General features: G+C 33.6%; 3 protein-coding genes across 4 annotated transcripts; 2 read left to right on the top strand and 1 right to left on the bottom strand.

Moving 5' to 3' along the window:
* The first annotated feature begins 349 nt into the window (after positions 1 to 349).
* Positions 350 to 9,196, top strand: LOC102806390 (cytochrome b-245 light chain-like). The gene is made up of 5 exons (XM_006824676.3): positions 350 to 482; positions 2,851 to 2,917; positions 3,274 to 3,348; positions 3,461 to 3,544; positions 5,417 to 9,196. Exons 1-5 carry the CDS (start codon positions 425 to 427, stop codon positions 5,649 to 5,651), a joined length of 519 nt encoding a protein of 172 aa, XP_006824739.1. The 5' UTR covers positions 350 to 424; the 3' UTR covers positions 5,652 to 9,196.
* Positions 9,197 to 10,080: 884 nt separating this feature from the next.
* Positions 10,081 to 13,614, bottom strand: LOC100375324 (EKC/KEOPS complex subunit Tp53rkb-like). The gene is made up of 2 exons (XM_002735278.3): positions 13,306 to 13,614; positions 10,081 to 11,339 (listed from the first exon to the last, which is right to left on the bottom strand). The coding sequence occupies exons 1-2, from the start codon at positions 13,529 to 13,531 to the stop codon at positions 10,861 to 10,863; spliced, it is 705 nt and encodes a 234-aa protein (XP_002735324.2). The 5' UTR covers positions 13,532 to 13,614; the 3' UTR covers positions 10,081 to 10,860.
* A 1,822-nt stretch (positions 13,615 to 15,436) lies between these two features.
* On the top strand, positions 15,437 to 23,654 carry LOC100375475 (ganglioside-induced differentiation-associated protein 1-like). 2 transcript variants are annotated; one of them, XM_085500847.1, is made up of 5 exons: positions 15,437 to 15,573; positions 18,487 to 18,663; positions 21,131 to 21,304; positions 21,791 to 22,015; positions 23,136 to 23,654. In XM_085500847.1, the coding sequence occupies exons 2-5, from the start codon at positions 18,525 to 18,527 to the stop codon at positions 23,432 to 23,434; spliced, it is 837 nt and encodes a 278-aa protein (XP_085356973.1). In that variant the 5' UTR covers positions 15,437 to 15,573; positions 18,487 to 18,524; the 3' UTR covers positions 23,435 to 23,654. The 2 variants fall into 2 exon arrangements, with proteins under 2 accessions (XP_085356973.1, XP_085356972.1); XM_085500846.1 differs by having other exon boundaries at positions 18,471 to 18,663.
* The last annotated feature ends 614 nt before the right edge of the window (positions 23,655 to 24,268 follow it).

Below are 24,268 nucleotides of genomic sequence, written 5' to 3'. Positions count from 1 at the left end.
TTCTCTTGTTTTGTTGGATTATATAGTTTTCGTCATGTATTTCTTTAAAAGTTAACTAACAATATGTGTTCATTACAACAGATTGTTAAACGCAATTTCCATTTTAATAACTTTACGTTTTGCAAATACCTGACGAACCTACACTCTGTAAAAAAAATCGCCCAAATGAAAACATCATTTTACCCAAAATATTTATAATATTATCATACTTCTAATAGCATATGTTTATGACCATGTTCTTTCTTTTGTTTTTTGTAACGTGCATTTTTCATCACAAATGTCACTCACTTTAAAAAATATAGTTGTCGAATAAACAGCTACAATCATGACTAATTTGTTTTCATTTTCATTTCCTGTGTTTTATTTGATTTTGTTCCCCGGATTCTTTACAATTCATGACAGTTTGAACCAAGTTTTATTTAAAATGGGACAGATAGAATGGGCGATGTGGGCTAATGAACAAGCACTGGCTAGTGGCGCAAGTAAGTACATGTTGTGACTTCAGTTGAAAGTTGTTGTTTTTTTAGTTTGGGGGTTTACTCGTATCAATGCTAGTATTTCCGGACCATTTAAAATTGGCAGAGGGGTGTAATATATTGGACTCTCATAACATTTGTTATAGCTTTCCCATGAATTTTTTTCAGAAGTGCTATGCAGGATATTTTTTTCTCGTCAACCCCGACCACCGTATAAAATACATTGGTTTTTTTTTACGTTAAATTCGAAAAACGCGATTCGCGACGACCACCGCCCTTTAAATGGTCCATCTCTTACTGCACCATCCATCATTCGCTTAGCATATTTATTTAGTGAATTAAAATTACAATGAACAACAAAAGACATATTATTATTATTTGTTTAAAAACATATACAACATAATTTATTGGTGAAATCTCTGAGATTGTCAGTTTGTTTGCTAAAAAAAATACATTTTTGTTACTCACTGTGCCCAACTACGTTCCGTGCCAAACTGTGACTACAGTGCTACTTGGATTTGTAGACATCTTGACCAACAATTTTCTCGACCCAAGACACTTTGACCCAAATTGAACATCTTGACCCAGACACCCTGGACAACTCGACCCACTGTATCGACGCAACTTCTATCGAGTTCAACGTTGATAATGTCGCCCTTCACAACGAAATATTCTCACGATCTTGCACATCGTGCTGTATTTGAATGATTGACATCTATTGATTCGAAACATCAGCCACAGAGGGCCTGATCGAACCGATTCTTAAACAAAACCCAGTGCAATGAATCAATCCAAAAATGACAACATTTTCAGGGGTTGTGTGCTGTGAAATGAACGAAAGTAGCAAAAAATAATATTCAGTGAAGCAAACACTGTGGTCTGTGAGCACTTAGAAAAGAGCAATGTTATTAAGATCGAGTCGAGACAGCTGGTTGTCTGAAATAGGTGGGTCAAGATGTCTAGTGGGTAATGTTGAGTTGTCCAATGAAAAACGGGTCAAGATTTTTTTGAATTGAGATGTCCAGTACCCTGCTACTTGTACATTGTACTATAATATATAAATGTTGTACATGTATGTGTGAACTACTGTAAAACATGTCTGTTTAGCGAGAGAACTGATTTGCTAATTCAAGATGTCGCTAATGACTTTATTATAAATTAAAATGGCCAAGGCTTGGGGATTTGTATACAGTAATCTGGAACATAAAAATCTAGGGTGCTTCATAATTACACTTGACAGTTTTTCCTTGTTTTTATGGAGGTGATAATTGCCCATTTGTTTTGGCACGTGGCAGAAAAGTATTGTGAAAACAGGAAATCAACAATGACGAGAGATTTGCTAAATTAACATTTTGCTATTACGTCATTTTACCACAATTCGCTAAAATTGCATGTCGCTATTTCAACTTGTTTTACAGTATGTTCGTTGTTAATCAGTCATGGTTGAAAAAGGAACACATGAGTAATGGGCAATGCCAAAAGGATTTTCTAGTCAATAAAAACATCTTCTTTGGATTTAAAAATTAGCCGAAGGATCTTAACTGTTTCATAAATTTCTATAAAAGATTGCTTGTGCACCTAAGTGAATGTATTACCATGCATTTCATGAAAGCATAACTTTGGGCAATAGGTATTACTAAATGGCATCTATAATCATTGAAAGTATATTCTTTAGAATGGAAAAAACCATGAGGATATTCCAGGGTAAATCTCTTATGAATACCGTTATTTATAAATTTTTCATAACAAACATTCATGCATTCATAAAATTCACTTTAGTACAAGTAGTGTTGTCATCAAATTTTATTATAATTACTAATAGTAGTATTGTCACTGCAGTTTGGCGTTAAATTGTAAAACATATTTATTTTCATGTGAAAATTATGATATGAAGGGGTGTAATTTGCATATCAGTGAATTTTCCAGCTATTTCATGACAAACTTTCAAATTAGAAAATGCAATTTCGCTAATGTTCTTCTACTTTTTATCAAAAAACTAAAAGTAAACATAATTTTGAAAGACAATGAAACAATTGTGAATATTCAAGTGGTGTATTTTGTGAAGTGTAAATAAATGAAATATAACTGTTTGTTTCCCAATTGTAAATAAAATGCTATGTAGTATAGTCAAAGTTTCCCAAGAGAATTAGTGAAAATTATAAACTTTTGTACTGCTGTGAACATTTTGCTGTGCTCTTACAAGAGTCGGTGGCTTTGGAAAAATTTTGTTTTTACGGATGCCAGAAAATCATTGAATCACAAAAAATCCTTGTAGTGAAATTTAGGTGGTTTACAGTTGTGTTTATGTAGTTTTGTGTGTAATTCTTGTTTTAGTGGATGCAGGTTATGATTATACTTTCTCTGTCATTTGCAGTAATTTGTGTTGGTGGTATCATTGGAGTGAATGGATTCACAGGCTGGGAGTTTGGTGTGTACGCTATGTATCCTTAAGTTGGTGATTGAAAGATTGGAAGTCACAGGCGGTAATAAGTGCATGTTGCACTCAGGTCAAAACTTGTACTTGTGATTTCCATTAGAAGAGTACATTTGATTGTAGGAAAATCAATGTTTATCAACACAAATGTCACAAGTATGATTTGTAGGTCTCTGAAAGACTATCTGCAATTGCAAACCGTGATACGATGTTCTGTTTGCATACATGTATGTGGTATTTGTAGAGGTCCCTTTCCAGATTAGTGATTCTAAGCTCACATGCATTACTGTGCATTGTACTAGAAGTTTAAAAACATTGCAAATTTCTGCTTATTATTATTGTTCCTTATCAGTCATTGAACAGCATTGCTGGTTTTCTAATATGTATCTTAGAATATCCACGTAGTCGACGGGTAAAAGGGAGCACCATTGAAAGAACGTAAGTAAAAAGAAGTTCCAATCTTCATTTTTTGCTGAAATTGATGATAACTATGACAAGTAAAAGTAAAAGTATGACAAGTTATATCAACTGAATATTTATATGTTTTTAGATTTCAGAGAATTTTGAATCCTGTAATGACTGTTGGTGGCACTGTAACTCAGAATTACTATGTGCGATTTGTAACTTACATGATGTGAGTATTACCGGTATCTACATGTTGGGATGAATACAAAGGTTGTGTTACACATCTTAACTACTGATTCTACAGTAGTATTCTAACTTTATTTTCACTTGGAATTTATTTTCGCTATTTTCGCTGAAGGGATGTTTTCGTGAAAATAAAATCCAGCGAATATATCTTTTTTCCTATATTTCACATTAAACTCATCAAAAATCAGTGAAAATAAATTCCTTACAAAACACCCAAAAAGCCTTTTCAGCGAAAATTAATTCCAACGAAAATAAAGTATTCCACAGTATTTGAATGACATCATTTTTTTGGTGCAACATTTTGCAAATTTTTATGTATTTTTCTATAATTTCTTTATTAAAATTACATTCCTACTTTGTATGAATTGTAGAAAACTTCTTACTGAACCCTATAAGCATCATAATGCTTGGAATTTTGTACGGTTCATCTTATCAAAACTTATTCTGAATTTTAATTTAGAAGAAACTTCTAAAGGAACTTCAAACCGTGGATAGATATTACAAAAAATAGTTATATAAATAAATATATTCTCATTTCACCAAAACCTGGAAACTGTACTCGCATCAAAATTGATCATTATTGACATTTTTAGCTCCGCTGTCGACTTTGTCGAGCGGAGCCCATCATATGAGTGATTGTCCGTCGTTATCGTCCGTGTCAATGTTTTACTTTTTCGACTTCTTCTTGAAAAATACAAGCCTGAATGCTTTGATACTTGGTGTATATGTACATTGGGTAGACCTCTATTAGGTTTGTTCGTTTCATGTTGATACATGTATCTTCAATTCTCTAATTTTGGTGAATATTTTTGTAATTTTTGGTAAAAAGTGATATTTTCGACTTCTTGTTAAAAACTGCAAGTGCAATTGCTTTGATAATACATATATAGGTACTACATGTGGACCTCTCTTAGATTTGTTCATTTTGTAATGATATCTTTAATTCTCTAATTTTGGTGAATATTTTTGTAATTTTTGGTGAAAAGTGATATTTTTGACTTCTGGTTAAAAACCGCAAGTCCAATTGCTCTGATAATACATATACAGGTACTACATGTGGACCTCTCTCAGATTTGTTCATTTTCTAATGATATCTTTAATTCTCTAATTTTGGTGAATATTTTTGTCATTTTTGATAAAAAGTGATATTTTCAACTTCTTGTTAAAAACCGCAAGTCCGATTGCATTTATATTACATTTATAGGTACTACATGTGGACCTCTCTCAGATTTGTTCATTTTGTAATGATATTTTTAATTCTCTAATTTTGGTGAATATTTTTGTAATTTTTCGTAAAAAGTGATATTTTTGAATTCTTGTTGAAACCAGCAAGTCCCATTGCTTGATACTATACATATTGTTCATTTTCTAATGATATCTTCTGTTCTTTAATTGAAATGTGCATTGCTAACAGCGGAGCTATCTCAGCCGAGAGACTGCTTGTTACTTCATGTCATATGTTAACATCAGTTATATCTGATAAAAATTCACTTTGATTTAAATTGTCAATACTGAAGATTTAAATTCACATTGAAATTTCAACTTGGAAGTCTGTGCATATTAATTACATAATTTGCATAATAATTATTCCAGTAATACAATACTTTATCACATTTCAATGAAACAAGATACAATTGCATTGACAATTGTGACTCTCACACTGCAGAGCTATATTTATTTCAAGTCTTTATTTCCCTCAACCCCCCCCCCCCCCTAGGCTTTATTTATTATGATATTTTTATTAGTTCCAGAAACTGTAAAAAGATGACCAAGAAACTTTCATAATTCACTGGCTGAATCACTCTTAAAAAATTAAATCTGTCACTATGACTGAACTTTTATCTCATCTCCACAGAGCTTGTGTTCCATGTGCATTTCTTCTGCCTACACTCCTTGGTGGCATGTGTTTATTTATTGCCAGTCTCATCTACTTCAAAGCAGCTTTTGCTGGTGAATACTGGAAACCTGTTGGTGTGGAAACCAGAAAAAGAACAATAACTACAAAGCCTCCATCTAGACCACCACCCAGACCACCAGCTGCTGCATCAACTTCGTTTCAAGAAGAAGATCCAAGACCAACAGATACATAATAGTTAATGATTATTATAAGCGGTGTTTTTCCAGTTTTGTATATTTATTTTGTATGATACATATCAATGACATCTATTGTTTTCTTGAAAGTAAAACTCACCATGCTTGATAGGACATGGGAGAAGACTGCAATGTCAATGGCCAATCATGGTAAAACCACCATGCTTAACAGTAGACATACCGATAATCACTATCAGGCGAACTCAGGTATTTGACTGACCTTTTTTTTATGATTCTAACTTTTCTCATATTCTGCAAAAAAAAAGTTTGGAGAATGCAAAAGTCATACACTGTTTCAGACCTCACTCACTTCTTCAGACATTTCTGCATTGAAATTTTAATCACATTTTTTTACCAATGTTTTATATTACCGGTATGTTTTTTCAAATTGATTCCACGTGCTTGTCAATCAAACATGGTGTGAACAATAGCATCACTGAACACAATCACTGAATCCAATCTACTGTAAAAGTATGTACCGGTATCACTGAAAAAATGAATTTGACAGGATTAAATCAGAAACAATGAAAAACATTACTAATGAACACTAAATACTGCCTACCTAGTAGCTATATATCTTAAAATAATCAACAGCGTTATATTATCCACTTAACAATATTTGCTTGAAAAAAAGAAGCTACATCAAAATTTATTTTCTTTTACCCTTCAATTTTAATTATCAAATTTATTAACTGCATTATTTTTGACTTCCGTGTGCGAAGCACAAAAGGGAGTCTTTGCAGTTACCCTGTCTGTATGTATGTATGTATGTCACTTTTTTTGTTCCATCGTTATCTCAAGAACCACTAATCAGATTTTGGTGAAACTTGGTACATAGATGCTCTGGGATAATGCGCAGATTTGATTAGTTTTGGGTAAAAATCTATGAATATTAATTACCTAATTTGAATGATATTTAACTGATTTAAAGCTGTTCCATGACTGTTCCACTGATATTTGAAGAACCACTCATTGGATTTTGATGAAACTTGGCACATGGATGCTCTGAACCAATACGCAGATTTGATTAGTTTTGGGTAAAAATCTATGAATATTAATTACCTAATTTGCATAATAATTAACTGATTTTAAGCTGTTCTATGACTGTTCCACTGATTTTTGAAGAACCACTCATTGGATTTCAATGAAACTTGGCATATGGATGTTCTGAACTAATGTACAGATTTGATTAGTTTTGGGTAAAAATCTGTTAATATTATTAATGACCTAATTTACATAATGATTAATCAATTTTCGGCTTTTCCACTGATATCTCAAGTACTAATCATAACATTTCAATAAAACTCGGTACATAGATGTCATATGACACTGCACAGACCTGATAGTTTTTAGGGTAATATCAGTACATATTAATTACCTAATTTGCATAATTAATTAATTTTCAGCTTTTGATATTTCAAGTAGTAATGATCCTGTTTCAATGAAACTTGGTACATAGTTACTTGAGGACTGTGCAGAGACCTAATTAGTTTTTGGGTAAATATTTGTGCATATTAATCACCTTATTAGCATAATTAGTTAATTTTCAGCTTTTCACCTGATATCTCAAGTACTAATCATCACATTTCAATGAGACTTGCGACATAGATATTCTAGGACTATGCAGAGACCTGATTAATTTTGGGATAAATAATTGTGCCTATTAATTACCTAATTTGCATAATTAGTTGTTATGTTGCACTGATGTCTAAAAACCACTCATTGGATTTCAATGAAACTTTTAAAGAGTACCCATCACGTTTCAATGAACCTAGGACTATGCACCATATTAGTTTTTGGTAAATATTTATGCTTCTTAATCACCTAATTAACATAATTAATTAATACTGATATCTCAAGTATTGATCATCACATTTGAATAAAACTTGGTAAATAAATGCTCTAGGACAATAGACAGCCTGATTAATTTTGGGTTAAAATCTGTTCATATTAATTCTCTAATTAGCATAATAAATAATATTTTTTTGGTTCTAATCACATTTCAATGCAACTTGGTACATTGTGCAGACCTTATTAGTTTTACAACAAAATCTGTTCATATTAGTTACCTTATTCGCATAATTAGTTTTCTGTGTTTCCATCAATATCTCAAGTTCAAGTATTAAAATTTTGAATTAATTTTTAATGTGTCTCCAATACTCTCAGCACACGGGAGTTCTTTCTAAGCTTTCTTTGATTACTTTTATTTTCTAAAAAGTTATGATTTCTGTAGTTGTATATTGCCAAGGATTCATAAGATAAGGATATGCAACTTTTGTAATGTGATAAAGATCTCAAGTGAACTAATTAGGTGCAATCCTACTTCATGTGCATTAATCAAACATAGTTCTAACCAATATATACAAAACATACTGGTACATGCAAGGACAGTAAAAAAAGGTCTGAGATGAATATGAATAGAATGGTAGGTTTTCCTTGCACTTATGTGATTGTTTCGTAATTTACATGACTTCTTCAATTAATGAGAGATTTTCATCGCTTATGCATACCCACATCTTACAGGGGCGGATCCAGCAAAATGTAATGGGGGGGGGGGGTCCAAGCTTCGCTGAGAATTTACGGAGCGTAAATCACAGAGAAGCTATGCGTAATCCAGATAATATGAATGATCATTGGGGGGGGGGGGCATCCCCCCCCCCTTCTGGATCCGCCTCTGACATCTTATAATTTCTTTATATTACTTAATAAGTTACTCAGTATTATATACACTTGATGACATATTTTATTTCTCAGATTAATTATGATATAAATTGTTTTAGGATTTCAATTTTGATGTAAAGCAAAAGACAAAACAAAATTGTATACAACACAGACAATGGGTTTTGTTTTTTTACCCCATGGTGTATTACAATGGTCTTGAAGGCTGACTTCTTATCTTATATTTATATCATTTTTATACTTGTCTTTGATAAAACCAAAATGTATAAAAAGTTTATAGGCTGCCATATTTCTATACATATATTAATATTTACATTGTACCTTATTTACTCTAGTGTATTTTATATGATTGTGATATTTCTTGAAATATCTACAAAACTTTTTTTTTTTTTAAAAATTAAAAAATATGCAAATTTGTTTTTATTGTCTTGTTATTATTGTCTTGTACTGCTTTAATTTCACTAGCAACAAATTTTCACAAGTCAGTAAAAATCATGAAATTTTGTAGCAGTAACATTACCTCAGATCCTACGAAAAGGTATGAAATTTGTCTTCACAAATGCCATAAATTCTTGAAAAATTCCTAGCGGCAAAAAATTAAGCAGTAAATCTCGGTATATCATTGTTATATGTTGGTGTCACACCAAAGATTGGAGAATATTGCTCTTTCCATTGGTTCTGATCATAGTCAATGCTGCAAATAAATTTAAAAAGAAAAGCATGACCAACCATTCCATGTGTTGCTGTGATGTTTACATGTAAAAAACATTGATTCTTCACATGAACGTATTTGGCTTCCAAATGTTAAGTTATAAACTGAAATAAACATTTTTGTTTTGTTTTTACAAAAGCACAGGACACAAAATTGCAGGTTTTCAGTTTGCTTTTTTCAAAGTTGCTTGTGAGTTCACTTCACAATTATACATACACAATGTATGTCATGAGATGACCCAGTCCCTCATTTAATAGATAACCCAAACTGAAATGACGTGATGTATAATGAAAGTTTGATTGTTATTAGTCAATGTATGTCTGAGACATGGCTCTAGAGCAGCATTTGCATGCGGCCAATGTAATCATTACAGGTTGTGAAGTCACAAGGCATGCAATTGTAAATACATGACAAAGGGTACACTCTACGACCAAGAACATGAAATTCAGTCCACACTGCTGTTCCATGGTGGCTCCTATACCAAACTTAATTTGCATAAACACTGACTTACGAAAAGTTCAATACTATTAAAGGAATAAAATGATATGGTCAATTTTTGGTGATGAACCAACCAAATAATCCACAATAGCTCATATGATTAGAAGCTCCAACTACTGTGGCTGAATTGAATCTAACATTGTTCAACTTTTTTAATGGAAACAGAAGTACTATTCCTTTGTCAACTAAGGTCTGGTTTATACAAAACTAAGTTTGCAAATTACTGTAAAATACTTTATTTTAGCTGGGATAAATTTTTGCTGAAAAGACTTTTGGACATTTTGTATGGAATTTATTTTTGACAAGTTGAATGTAATATATATATTCACTGGATTTTATTTTCGCTGAATCATTCCTTCAGCGAAAATATAGTATTATAAAGTATGTAAAATTGAAAATGCTAGTATAAGCATTACAATATCAGTTCAAAATCAGAGTATGAATACAACCATAGCATTTTTAAAACCAAGCAAGCATACATGTACATGTATAAATACAACCATAGTGTTTTACAATCTACATAAAGACAAAGAAACAAGTTTGAGTTGGTTACTTTCATTTAAATTCATTTATTTATCAGTCACACAACGTTTGATAGTGATCTTATATAACATATACAAAGCATGTAAAACCCATAGTTTCACAATAACAATGTAACCGTATTACATTTGTGTCTGTATCAAAACTACAATGACCGAGATACAATATATTAACAAAAATTAATAACGCAGATAAAACAAAACCAAAATAACACAAACAAATTTTTTTTTTAAAATGGAGCCTATACCTGCATTGGATTTAATCAGATTGCTAACTCCTAAGCTGAACAATATGTGCTGTATTGACCAACTAATTTTGGAACCATTAGAATTAGATTTGATAATCAGAAGCTTAGATGATTGTTTGCAAAATTGTCACATTACATCAATCAAAATGTATCAGATTTAGTTAATTACTTGGGAATCACTGCTTAACCATTTCAGTGACAAAGTCTGCTTTTGTCAAATTTCTAATATAATCGATTTTTTTTAAATTGACCAAGGATCATTGGGGAATTATGTTCATCTGGGCCAAAATTAACAAAACAATTTACAGGAAATGACACGGAAATGTGAAAAAAGTTGGATGAAAAAATTATAGCATTCACAGGGATAGAAATTTGAAATCGCAACCCTAAATAATTATACAAAGAAAACTGATTCTTGAGTATTTATTTCGTTTCTATGACTACAGTACATTATATTACATAGCATAAAGTTAAATTAAGGAATTTCATTTCAAGATGAAATAAAATTAAAAAAGAAGAGTTCATTTTCTTACTAGCCAACCATAGATCTTTTACGCCCTCTCATTCTGACTTCGTCCAGTTTTTTCAGCACATCTGTGGATTTTGTGGAAGATTTACGATATGATGATAACACACGATCAAAAATCTTCTCTGTGTTTGGATGTGTGGAAAGAAAAGCTCTTTCAAGTACATACAAATCAACACCTTTGTCTTCATGCAGAGAAGAAACATAACTCAGTCCAAAATCAATCATGATAACTGGAGATGCTCCAGGGGGTTGCCGTAACAACATATTTGAGGTTGTCAAATCGCCATGGATGACATCTATGTCATGCATCTTTGCCAGATCAGTCCCGATTTTTTCAGCAAGTGCCATCAAAGAGGTGAGGTCTGTTCCTTTCTGCTGTTCTGAAGCAATGTAGTTTCGCACTGTGGTGGCATTTTCAATGTTTTCCATGTATATTCTGTGTGTTTCATAGTCGACAAAGTAAACTGTTGGAGTGCACATTCCTGTAAATAAATCAATGAATATAAAATTTGAACTTATCCTGTTTATAATTGTCACATATAATACTAAAAATTATCCCATTTTTTTCATGTAAATGCATTAAAGCGAGGGAGTCGTCACCTGCACATTCGACAGATGGCCATAGCGTGTCATTGTTTACAAACAAACGTCTACCCATGAGCCTTTGCGTTTTTTGGTGCGTGTTATCATCGCTTAGAACGCAATTCCCACATGTGCGCAGGTGACGACCCTCTCGCTTTAACATTTATTGGGTTTGGATTAAATCTGCTAAATTACATCAATGTCAAATCTGTGAATTTAAAAACCTAATGAATGAATATGGAATTTAAATGGAAAGTGAATATGATGTATTGACTGTACTTTTAAACATTCAGTGTGAAATATTACACAATGAAAAGAAAGCAAATAACTGTATAGTTTATAGGTGAGTGTCATAGTGCACTACAAACAAGTCAAAAAAGACTTATACTAGTTATTTGGGTCTTAAATTAAAGGATGGTGATTGTCTGACAATGTATGTGTAAGATTTGTGTTGATAAACTGTGATCCTCCCACAACCCAATGTGCCACTTGCAGTGGCAAGTATGAATAAGAATTTTGATCTGGTCATAATGTACACTAAATTCCCCTACTTTGACTCCTTAGAGTCATTTAATTTTATTCATACCACTCCAGAATTACCTAGGTAACCTTGGTAGTATCTCTTTTTGTACATGCTGATCTTTGGTCAATCAAAGTTGGCATCTTTGTATATGGCCCAATATCTCACACATGCATGGGGCAATGACCACTGTCATAGTACAAATGGTACATCTCATTTCTTACACTTGCATTGGACCATGGGACCATGTTTGGGTTAATTGTGGGTAATTGAAGTTTGAGTTACTAAATGCGGACGTTCAACAAAAATAAAAAGGTATATTGCCCATAAGTTCTCTTAACTGTTACCGTAAAATCTATATTAGAAGCTGCATCCCCAATAGAAGCTGCACACATTCTTTTTGAACATTCAAGACCCAAAAATTCACCAGGTCGCATATGTGTAGATGCTCTAATAGAAGCCGCATCTCCTCTGTTGCATTGTACCATTTTAATAGAAGCTGCAGCTTTTAATACAGATTTTACAGTACTAGTAATTGAACAATGAGTTACAATTTGTGCTGTTTCTAAAATATGGGTGTGGTCATTTTTTGTAACTTGATGTTTGCAATTCAATGTCCATAACTTGAACAATTCAGCATCTCATTCCACGAATTCATATAATATGTTCAATAATTTTTTACTTTTTTCAGCTATAGAATTATACTTTTGAACAAATTGAATGCCTATCACCCCAAGCAGTGATCTTCTCCTTCTACTTTATATTTACAGGAGTTTTCTTAGAAGGCAGTTGTAAGCTAATTATCAGTCTACACTTGTTCATAATGACTCTTTAGCCACCTACTGTGTTATACGACTTAACCACCTATTTGCTTAGTTGAGCATTCTGATCAAAAGCCTAGGAAAAACCCTAACATAAATGAGATACACAATGCACCATGGGAGTACCAAAAAGTACGATGAAAATACCACAAATACCATGGGAATATCACAATGCAACATGGGAGTACCACAAAGTAACTATTTAAAGGCTTATTTACCGCATCTTGAATTTTCAATGTGAATGTTCCGGAGAGGCAATTAGAGAGAGGGATGTCCAAACGGAACAACACCGTGCAGGCGGACGATGATTTACCGGCACTATAAGTAGTGATAGCTAATTTGATATCTATAAACAACTTTTTTTTGTTTTTTTTCATGATGCGATCTCATACACCATCCAATAAACTTGAAACATTGGAGCCTTGAAGGGAGATAGTCGTCGCGCTGCGCATATGCGACATTTGTGTTGATAAACATTGATTTCCCAACAATGAGGTTTGATCAATCACCAACCAGTTTACTCACCAGCTTTCCTACACTTGAGTATGGATCTAACTTCTTGAGATGTGCGTCTGTGAGTGAGTTTGTTATCTAATACCGGATGCCGATATCGTTTCTTGAATCGTTCTTTGACAATAGTGGATTTGCCCATGAACGTATAAGAATACACTCGCGCCTCAGCTCCCTGCTTAATCAGCTGCATTGCTATCGATGAATTGTCACCGGCACCGACGATTTCTGGTTCTTCCATTTAACGAAAGTTACAGCACTCAGAAAGACACAGAGGAGCACAATCTTAGACGAAAAAGCTTCTGACTGATCATGTGGTCCAATACACCGTGACACAGTGTGACCCTGATCACATGTGTAGGTCAGGTGACTGGGCTCATATCAGTCGCATGTCGGTGTACAATAAAAAACGCTGAGTGAGTACTAGTACTACCCGGTATAACAATGAAATGTTTGGAACCTCTAATTGGATTATGACTAGTATAGGAATTACAAAAAGGAGGTAATTAGATGTAGTCACGGATGTATAAATTCCTGTATTATCTAGTATTCAATTGATGAAAATTGGTGACTTGAAAATGCTTACAAGTAAAAGCATATAAATAACCTTACATTGCTATTTTATGATTTCTTTAAAAAAAAAACAGAATGAATCTAATATAATAGAACAGCGTAATTTTTCATTTGATATAGAGTAGAGCGACATCAGCGACGAAAGTAGTAGAAGATGTAAGCGAGATACAATAAAAACAAAAGAATAATACTTCCATCATAGTTGATTCAGATATACAGTCCGATACCCTGTTCCCTCAGCTGATGGGATGGAAAAAGTTTCAAATGCAGGAAAAACAGAAGAAGACAAAAATATATGTTTGTAACGACCAAGATAAGAATAACAATGCAATCTTTAAATCACTGAATTTGTGTCTCAGGTGATTTTCTAATGAATTTGTGGATGTGCGAGTCAGTTTGTAATTTTATGTGATCCTGGTATTCATTGCACGTTTCGTCTGGGCATTTTCTTTGATGAATCCAATTTAGTTTGGGCTAATTAAGTCCTAATTAGTGCGATTTTGCCAACATGCACAAATTATTGACTTCTAAAAGCATCATATTACAGAAACTATTATGACACCGGTAAGGCCTAAACAAAAAATATATATGCTTCTGGTCAGAGTGCACCACCAAAAAAAGTGCGGGCCGATCTTTTTTGCACTTATCTCGCCCCTGCTTCGTCGAAGTGACGAAACCTGCAAATTCTGTGTGCCAAAAATATTGTAGCAAAAATAAAAAAAATAAACCCTCACCGCCACGTTTTTGCGAAAATAATAATGTTGAGAAAGATACTATAACTGACAATTCTATTTTGTTGAACGCAGTGTATACATTATTGCTAAAACGGTGCACAAATATTGTACTCAGCCACAGTCCAGCTTAGAACGGTAAAAAGGCAAAAGGCAATAAAATGGCACATGATTCATCCGAAGACCCAACAAGGCCAGTGTTAGCATTGACAACATGTGTGGGTTATTGGAACGTTGACTGCTCATTGTGAAATGAAAATTGCATATTATATATTCGTTCACTACAGAAGCTGCTTGTTAGAAACTCTGGTGGGGAATTAGTAGAAAAACTGCCCAAATTCCTTTTTTTCTTTACTTAGTTCAGAGAGAAAAATCGTATTTCGTTAGCTCCTTGAGTGAGCTCCAAACTTATAGGTTATAGGTTATAACGATGATGTTGCTCAGCTGAGCTGTAGACTGTTTTCTGTAATTTTCCGTGCATACCCCACCCCTCAATAAAATTTCTACAAAAAAATATAATTGTCAATTTAGCGTGATCTCGAAAACTAGCGTGACCGCGAATTCTTCATTCGCGGTCAAGTTAGTTTTCGCGATCACGCTTAAAAGGACAATTATTTCTTTTTGTAAAAGAAAAAAGAAGTCCTGACTTTGTCAGTCTAGATCAACCTCTAAGGCACTGTGTTTGGTCATAGACCCTTTAACTGTTAGATGGGCTATGGTTTGGTCAAGTTGTTTCAAATGCTCTGAGCAGTCTGAGGCCATGAGGTGTCTACTTCAACCCGGGAGTTCAACATCGTGCCGGGCATCGTGCCTGACGAGCGGATTCGCGCATGCTCAGACTCACTTCTAACTCAAAGGGTGAGATGCGATCAAAGCCCGTGTCGTTCATGTGACTGACAGGCAACTCCTATACGCGACAATGGCGGTTAATAATGAATTGCACCTTTACTATTTTCCGTTTTCATATTACTCACAGAGGGTATGTATATTTTTTTTCTTCTGACATCAGTTTACCAATAACCAACTATTACATGATAATGATTTGGACTAAGATCGTTTTTGTCATGGTCCTTATTAAATGTCCCATGACCTTACCTTGAACTTTGGGTTCGTCGGCCTGTTTCACTGTAGTTCTATAGTCTGTGTACGTATTAAAATACTAAAATATTGTTTGAGCCTCTTAAACTCTAGTCTCGTGACGGAATTACAACAATCCAATTGTTCTTTGAATAATGAAATAAGGGGTGCGCCCTTAGAAACTCTGGTAGGGGCAATGGAAGAATTGAAAACAAAAATAATTCACAGGGAAAATGAGAATTATTTTTGATTTGGTGATTAAACACCACAACCTCCAGTGTAGGATAACTTCACAGCTCCAATATTTCAGAATTTGTTGTAAAATCAACTAATGTTATAATGCTATACAAGATGGCAGTTAATACATTGATGCAAACTGCACATGAAAGTACAAATCAAAAATACGACTAGAAGCATGGGATGAAGCGAGTTAAAGGTTTAAATGTCACGGAATGGGAGAATTTTTAAATTGGAAAAGTTTATTTGTGCACTCGAAATTGGAAAATTTTCATTAAAAAATCACTAGACAATTCAACCCGATTTGTGTCAAAATTTCCAGTTTTTGAAAATTGTAAAAATGCTTGGTGAGTTTTATTCAAAATTGTCCATAGAAGTGAAAAATTAAAATGTTGAGACTAACTCAGAACAAGAATGATAATTTAAGATGAAATTACATGACTGACTGCAGCTGATTCTTGTCGGCCAACATTTTTAAAATGTTGACCAACTAAATGCAACAAATTAAACATGTTTTGTGTCCCGCTGACAACTTTGGTCAATGTTTTGACATTTGCCCCCAAAAAGTCTGTTGTGTTTCTATGCCTTTCAGGTGTCAACGTGCATCTATCAAAAATTGTATCACACGGAGTTGAAATAACTTTTGTAATTTAAATACATAAAGTTGTTTTATAAATATTAAAAGAAATACAATTTTATTTTACCCCATGTTTTCTCCATGACCATCCTCCTTGTTAAGTTCTTGTCAACACTTTTACAGAAATAAAAATCAAAAACCTAGAAATGTTTCATTTTGATCTTCATCAATGTATACTTGTATTCCTAACATTTAAAAATCATTTTCTTGTATCATATTGGAATTTGAAAATGGGACTGTGAAGCTTTTTTTTGACATGATTCGGGAGAGAATGTGATTACTGCAACTAATCCAAGACAAATAATACCCTATTTTCATTGGTTTGAAAGATATTTTCACTGAGGATGACACCCAACTTGTTGGCATTGGCAATGGGCTGGAACCCGAAACTTGTAATTTTGTATTACTTACGTTTTTGGCAGTTGAGCAGAAAGCAATCTGATTAAAATCTGATGTAGTGTACAGGCTTTAATTATTTTGGCTATGAACTTATTTTAATTTTATTTTTTATTACTTTTGTTATTAATGCCCTTTTATTTTATTATTTTACTTTGATTTTTTTTTTAATTCTGCCCTACCTACATCTGATCCGACGCCAATATAAGTCCCGTTCAAATCTCGCGTAAGTAACAGCCAATCACAGCCCCCCTTTTATACAGGCTGTCGGTTGCTTACTTTTCAGTGTAGCGATACTCTACGGGCAATCTTTCTGTACATTATATTTTGCCCACTTGAATAAACCATTAATAGAAAATTGCTAGTATATTTTTATTTGCAAAAGAAATTCCTCAGCATTTTACATTTTTTGTCATTACATTGAATATTTTTTTCACTTCCAACAAATGTGTACACTTCCAGATACATCTTCGCCAGCCAAGGTTCGTTCATTCAGTCATCGCTTCAATTTTACATCACTGAGCATAATTATCTAGAATGGAAGCAAAAAAATAAGTAAATCGTAATGATTAGAACACTGTAAACAGCTATAGTAAACAATGCAAACTGATTTTAAATTGTATAACGGTCACCGGCCCACGACATCGACGCAGAAAATTGGAGCAAACAAATATTTCCTGATCAATTGCGATGTGTTCCAAATAAAAAATATTTTATTCCAGTCCAAATCAGCTCAATTACTTTAATAAAGAGTTATTGCATAATGTACAAAATGATGATACAATTTGATGAATATTTACAGCTACGGCTTCAATACCGTAGACGATGTTGGCCCGATCTTCAACAAAACATCACCCGTCTCCAGGGCAGGCGACTGGAAAAAGACACTGGTGTTCGGTCGAAACGGTGGAAACAAAATCGTCACTCCCAGAATAACTATGCAAAATAACGATCTAAAGTCGAACCATTCGAGCCACAATATTAACATAAAAATGACTTTCGTTGCATTTGACAATGATAAACTTACCGTAAAGCCGTGTTATTCTTGGTCGCTAACGTCGGTATAATCCGCCATTTTATTTGAGTGTTTGCCACCCGACTCCGCCCGGTGACGTCATCATGTGCGCTATAGAAGGAGGTCTATGATTCGTTGACTAAAATCGTCGATAGTGGGTCTCGTTGAAATCTCGTTACATAGGCATCGGCTCAGATGTAGGTAGGGCGGAATTAAAAAAATCACAAAATCAAAATCAAAGTAAAATAATAAAATAAAATAAAATAAAATAAAAGGGCATTAATAACAAAAGTAATAAAAAATAAAATTAAAATAAGTTTATAGCCAAAATAATTAAAGCCCGTACACTACATCGGATTTTAATCAGATTGAGCAGTAAGGAGAAACAGGGAATACATTTTTCTTGACCTTTCATCAGACGTACATTTTGTAGAGGTTTGAGTACAGTAATATATTTCAAAAAGAGTGTCATTCACAGTGAAAGAGCATGTGTCAAATTATGTATTAACTACAGGCTGTATTAACCTTAGAAGAAAAAGGATTGAAGTACAAGAAGATAGTTACAGATATGCATAGCGAAGAAACTTTACAACCAAGCTACTTGGACATGAATCCATTAGGAAAAGTCCCAGTAATCAAACATGGTGAAAACAATGTTCCAGATTCCAATGCAATTTTAGATTATTTGGATAACACTTTCCCAGAATGTAAGTAACCATTAGTTATATGATGTCAAGCGATGTGTTGATTATTACTGGTACGTGTAACTTTCATGAAGATATATCAAGTATTTCTTAAACACTGTAACCTCATAAGTTACAGTGAGTCACAATGTCGCGGAATTGCACTAAGTACTAGTATATGCATCCTGCTTTATTAGGAATTCCAAATATGGAATAACTATGAGGTATTTTCAAGATGGTGGACATCATTGTACATTAAGGTCATAGCAAAACCGAGCCACTGATTTCATACACTGATTGGATTGGGAAAATGTACAATATTACATACAATACCGGTAGTATTGCTATTACAAGGATACTGCAATGTATGCATTCAGATATCATGTGGTTGCATCAACTTCTGCTACACATCAGTTGACATACTTCTGCTATACAGACTTCGTCCATACTGTGCGTTATGTTTGTGATAACCACATATTATTAAAATTTATTGCTATGGCCACTAACAACTTTCATATGTGCTTCTAAAAGGTGATGCACAAAATGACAGATCAAAATTATCAATGTAAAAATTAAGACACTGCATTCTGGGGGGAGGGGGAGTAGGCCATTTCATTTGGATTATAGAACCATACTTTCGTTCGGACGCAGTCCGAAAACGGGGACTTATGTTTTGACCTCCGTGCGTGCGTCTGTGCGTGCATCCGGACCTGTATCTTAGAAATGCCTGGACCAATCACAATCAAACTTCACAACAACATCATACATGATATCATACATATGTACGTCAATTTGTTTCATGATCTAATTCAAGATGGCCGAATGGCGGCCATTTTTGTGCTAAAAATCATCAAAATCAAGCATTTCCCGGTTGTTTACAGATGGATTTTGTTCAAACCTTGTATATACGTCGGACATTATAGAACCTTGATGCACATCATTTTGTTTTACGATCTGATTCAAGATGGCCGAATGGCGGCCATTTTTGTGCTAAAAAATCATAAAAAGCAACCATTTCTCGGCTGTTTACAGATGGATTTTGCTCAAACTTGGTATATACATTAGACATTATGGGACCTTGATGCAAATAATTTTGTTTTTCAGATAACATTTAAAATGGCCGACTGGCGGTCACTTTGTATTAATCAATGTGGTTTTCGTGCCATATCTCTTGCTTGTTTTGACTGATTATGTTCAAATTTTAAATATTCATTATATATCATGTCATAGATATATTGGTTTGACGATCCTATTCAAAATGACCGAATGGTTGTCATTTTTGTACTAAAAAATCATCAAATATCAAGCATTTCTGGCATTTATGGATGGATTTCGTTCAAACTTGGTACATACATTAGACATTACGGGTTCCTGATGCACGTCATTTTATTTTTCAGATCAGATTTAAAATGGCTGTCTGGTGGCCATTTTGTTTTAATGAATGGGTTTCCAGACTTATATGTCTGACTTGTTTTGTCTGATTATGTTCAAATTTTTAATATTCATTATACATCATGTCATAGATATACGGATATATTGGTTTGATGATCTTTTTCAAAGTGTGCTATTTTTGTGCTGAAAAAATCCTCGAATATCAAACATTTCTTGCATTTATGGATGGATTTTGTTCAAACTTATAACACACGTTAGACATTACAGGTTCCTGATGCATGTCATTTTATTTTTCAGATTGGATTCAAAATAGCTGACTGGCGGCCATTTTGTTTTAATGATTGGGCTTCTAGAGCCATATCTCTTAAATGCTTTTAATATATTCGTTATACATCATGTTATATATATATATACATGTATTCAAAATGGCTGATTTTGAATGCTGTTCCAGAGCAATATCTCTCAATATGGACAAGTACTTGTTTGACGATCAGATACAAATGTCAATCATTTTAATGTTAAAAAAATCATATTCCTGACATGGTTATATTCCAGCTATATTACTATAAACAAAACTATATATCTTAAATTTGATAAGTAACGGGAACTGTGCCATGCATGGCTTGTCCTATGGTGCATTGCTTCATCCATAATTCTTCTCTGATCTTCTGATGACATGCAAACATGCAAAAATAAACATATGATCATGTTGTGTAGTGGTTGTTGTATCAAACTCTTTATCAGTGGACCCATGATCGGTAGACTCAATGGGAAGGCTGAATCCACTGGCCGAGATTCATTCACCAATGTATGCAACTTTAAGGAAACCTTGGTTAAGGCATGGAGTTTTTAACTCCATGGTTAAGGCCTGCAGGTGCTTATGTTCAACCAGGCCTGGTTGATGCCAGAATAGCGCATCAAATTACCATTTTTGTCTTAAATTTACTTAAATTATAATATTTTAAAATATCTGCAACAATTTTTGAGTGATGATAATCATATTTTTCCAACTTATAATATGGTGGTGATATTTATCGAATATCACCCACTTTGCTTTAAAACAATGACTCATTCATTTTAAATTGGCTTTATTTTGCAGCTCCCCAGCTCCAACCCGATGAGACGACATCAGAAGGTCAGCGTGTACGACACTGGCGAAACCGCCTCAATGACATACATGTAGAGCCTGTCACGTTTGGTTGCATTACTTTATTCCGAGATACTCTGACAAAAGACAGCATGTTTCCAAAATTTGTGACAAATCGTATGATCAGTAAGTTCAATTTTTCTTTCCCTTAGTTGTAGATACCTAAATCAACTGCTGTTTATTGTTTATTTAATTCTATTCAATATTTCTTCAAGGACTCTCGTTATAATTTTTCACTATTTCCATCAAATTTGCTGTTGATCGAGAATACTGTAAATGCATTAATTATTCGCAGGTTTTCAATTTTGCTTTTTTTGTTGATGGGTGAATATGTAGAATAACAATAAAGTTCTTCGGTTCACTGTGAATTTAAAGCGTGGTAGTATCATGTAAATAAACAATGTATTTTACACACGTTGTATACGTCGCTATGAGTCCCATATCAAACAGGACGCGGCATGACGACTGCCGCCCTTTGAAACCCTGTGAAATAAATGGTTTTACAGTATAATTTTAACATTGTTTTATTATTGAGTTCATGCAATTTTCACCAATTGAAATTTGAATCAGGTCATAGATACTCCATTTTTATTTTTTGTTTCATTTCACAAGGAGACATCAAAGCAGGTCGTAATGATGATAAAACCAATGTAATGAATATGATGGAAAAATACCCAAAGTATAAAGAAATATACGAACGTAAATTAGTCCTTTGGGATGAATTTAGAAAGTCTTTTGACAGCCTTGAAAAAGTGCAGCAAGCAATAATGATCATTGATGTGGTGTTAGACGAATTAGAAGATGAACTACAGAACACAAAAAAAAGATTCTCTGAAGGTATGTAGATTTTTGAATCATTAAGGTTGAAATATTTGTATAGTGTGGGAATTGTTGAAAGGTTCTGGGGTGGATTACAGTTATAGCTATGAGAGTGAACTTAACTAGACTACACTTTTTAGCTATGCTGTCGACTTTGCGAGCGGAGCTTATCATATGAGTGATTGTCCGGCGTCTGTGTCAACTTTTTACATTTTCAATTTCTTCTTGAAATTTTTTATTGCTTTGATACTTGGTGTATATTTTTATGTACCTTGGACAGACCTCTCTCAGATTTGTCCATTTCGTGATGATATCTTTAATTCTCTAATTTAGATGAATATTTTTGTCACTTTTGGTAAAAGTGATATTTTCGACTTCTCGTTAAAAACCGCAAGTCTGATTGCTTTGATACTACATGTGTGTATAAATATTTTTCATTTTCTAATGATATCTTCAGTTGAAATGTGCATTGCTAACATCGGAATAATCTCAGTTGTCAGGCTGCTTATTTGAGTCTAGGGATAAAACTGTAGCTGTAGTTGAATGAGCTTGAGCTGCATTCAGAATTCTTATCATTTTGGTGTGCTACTAAAGAAATTTTTATTTTGGCTGGTAAAATTAAAGAAAATCAATATCATTGCCAGAGAAAATAGTAAAGTGATGCAAACATACACTCACACAAATTCATCCTGTCCACTGTTCCAAACATCTTTAGATCAGTGGAACAATAGACATGATTACAGGCTGCGATGGCAGTCATTTGCATCTGTAAAGTCTATTTAATAATCAATGAGTAACCTAAAAAGGCACAATTATACATATTTCACTATGGTTTATTTTACTGGGAATTGACACATATGTCTGTTGGTACTTATAGACTGACAAATGTCTATGTGTCTCCGTACAACAAATTTTAAACAGTGCATCAAATGCACATTTTCGACTTCTTCTTGAAAACAATCAACTGTAATGGTTTCATGCTCACTACAAATGTACCTTGGGTGGTTTTCTCTTGAAAATACTATTTTTGACTTCTTCCTCAAAATGGCGAGCTCGCTATATGCATTTGTTTTTATCATCCATGCATATCAACTATTACAATATTTTTTCCATATTTTATTCATTATATCATCAACAGATAGTGATGACTACTGGCTGCTGGGATCCAACTTCACTGCTGCTGATGTATACGTAGCAGTTTTACTAAACCGCCTTCGATTTGTAGGGCTACATCATCACTTCGAGTCCAAGCCACTGATTACTGCATACTGGAAGAGATTGCAAAGTAGACCAAGTTTTCGAGTTGCCTGTCTTCCTAGTCTATACCCTTTATTATTTTATTTTATCGGCAATCAAATTAAAACATATGTTCCAGTTGTAATTGGGATAGGTGTCATTGCTGCTGCTGTCATCTATGGGAGAAAATACATGAAATGAAACCAAGTCTTGCAATATGTTGTTAATGGGACTTTGTGGACTGGTGTTTCTAGGAAATGGTTAATAGCATATTTTGCAGCAAGAATTTTGCACCAATGTATTGGTTGTTAAAATTTACTTTTAACAGCACAATAACATATTTTGATAGCCACTAGAATTAATATATATGTCTGTACAGATGTAGAGAAATAAAAAAATATATTTGATTTATTCGCAAAAATTGTTGCTACATGGTCTACATTTTGACTGGATGTATGGAGTGTTTTGTATGACATGTAAAGTGCAAGATATTATAGGATGTGTTATATACACATACAGTACATTTGCACCATTATATTCCACTAAACTTTCACTCAAATCAGTGTTTGTTGAATAGGCAATTTGCATAATTATCAATTGTAGCATTTTTATTGTTTTCTTTGCATGCGTTTGCAAAATTACATTGGTATGTGATTGTCGTTTGTATCGATCGTTATCTGATAACTGCTTCTAATCATCTGTTTTCAGCTTGTTTATTGTGTATCATAACAGCTGGTTTTATTGTGTTGAACATAATCATAATTCAGTCATCTAACATAATTATTCGATGTGTTGAACATTTTTCAACTCTTGTCATTGCAGTTAATTTGTCTGTCTGTCTGTCTGTCAGACAGTCTGTGCGTGCGTGCGTGCGTGCGTGCGTGCGTGTCTATTCCACTAATATCTCAAGATATATTGGTTTTTGATGAAACAAATGCAGATTTTATTAGGTTTTACTTGAATCCATGCATATTAATTACCTAATTTGCATGATGATTAGCTAATTTTTAGCTGTTCCATAACTCTTCCACTGTC

This window comes from Saccoglossus kowalevskii, chromosome 6 (assembly GCF_978046115.1).
Source record: "Saccoglossus kowalevskii chromosome 6, keSacKowa6.1, whole genome shotgun sequence".
In the NCBI taxonomy this organism is placed as follows: Eukaryota; Metazoa; Hemichordata; class Enteropneusta; family Harrimaniidae; genus Saccoglossus; species Saccoglossus kowalevskii.
The sequence above is the reverse complement of the archived record's forward strand: the minus strand, read 5'-3'. Positions and strand labels throughout refer to the sequence as shown.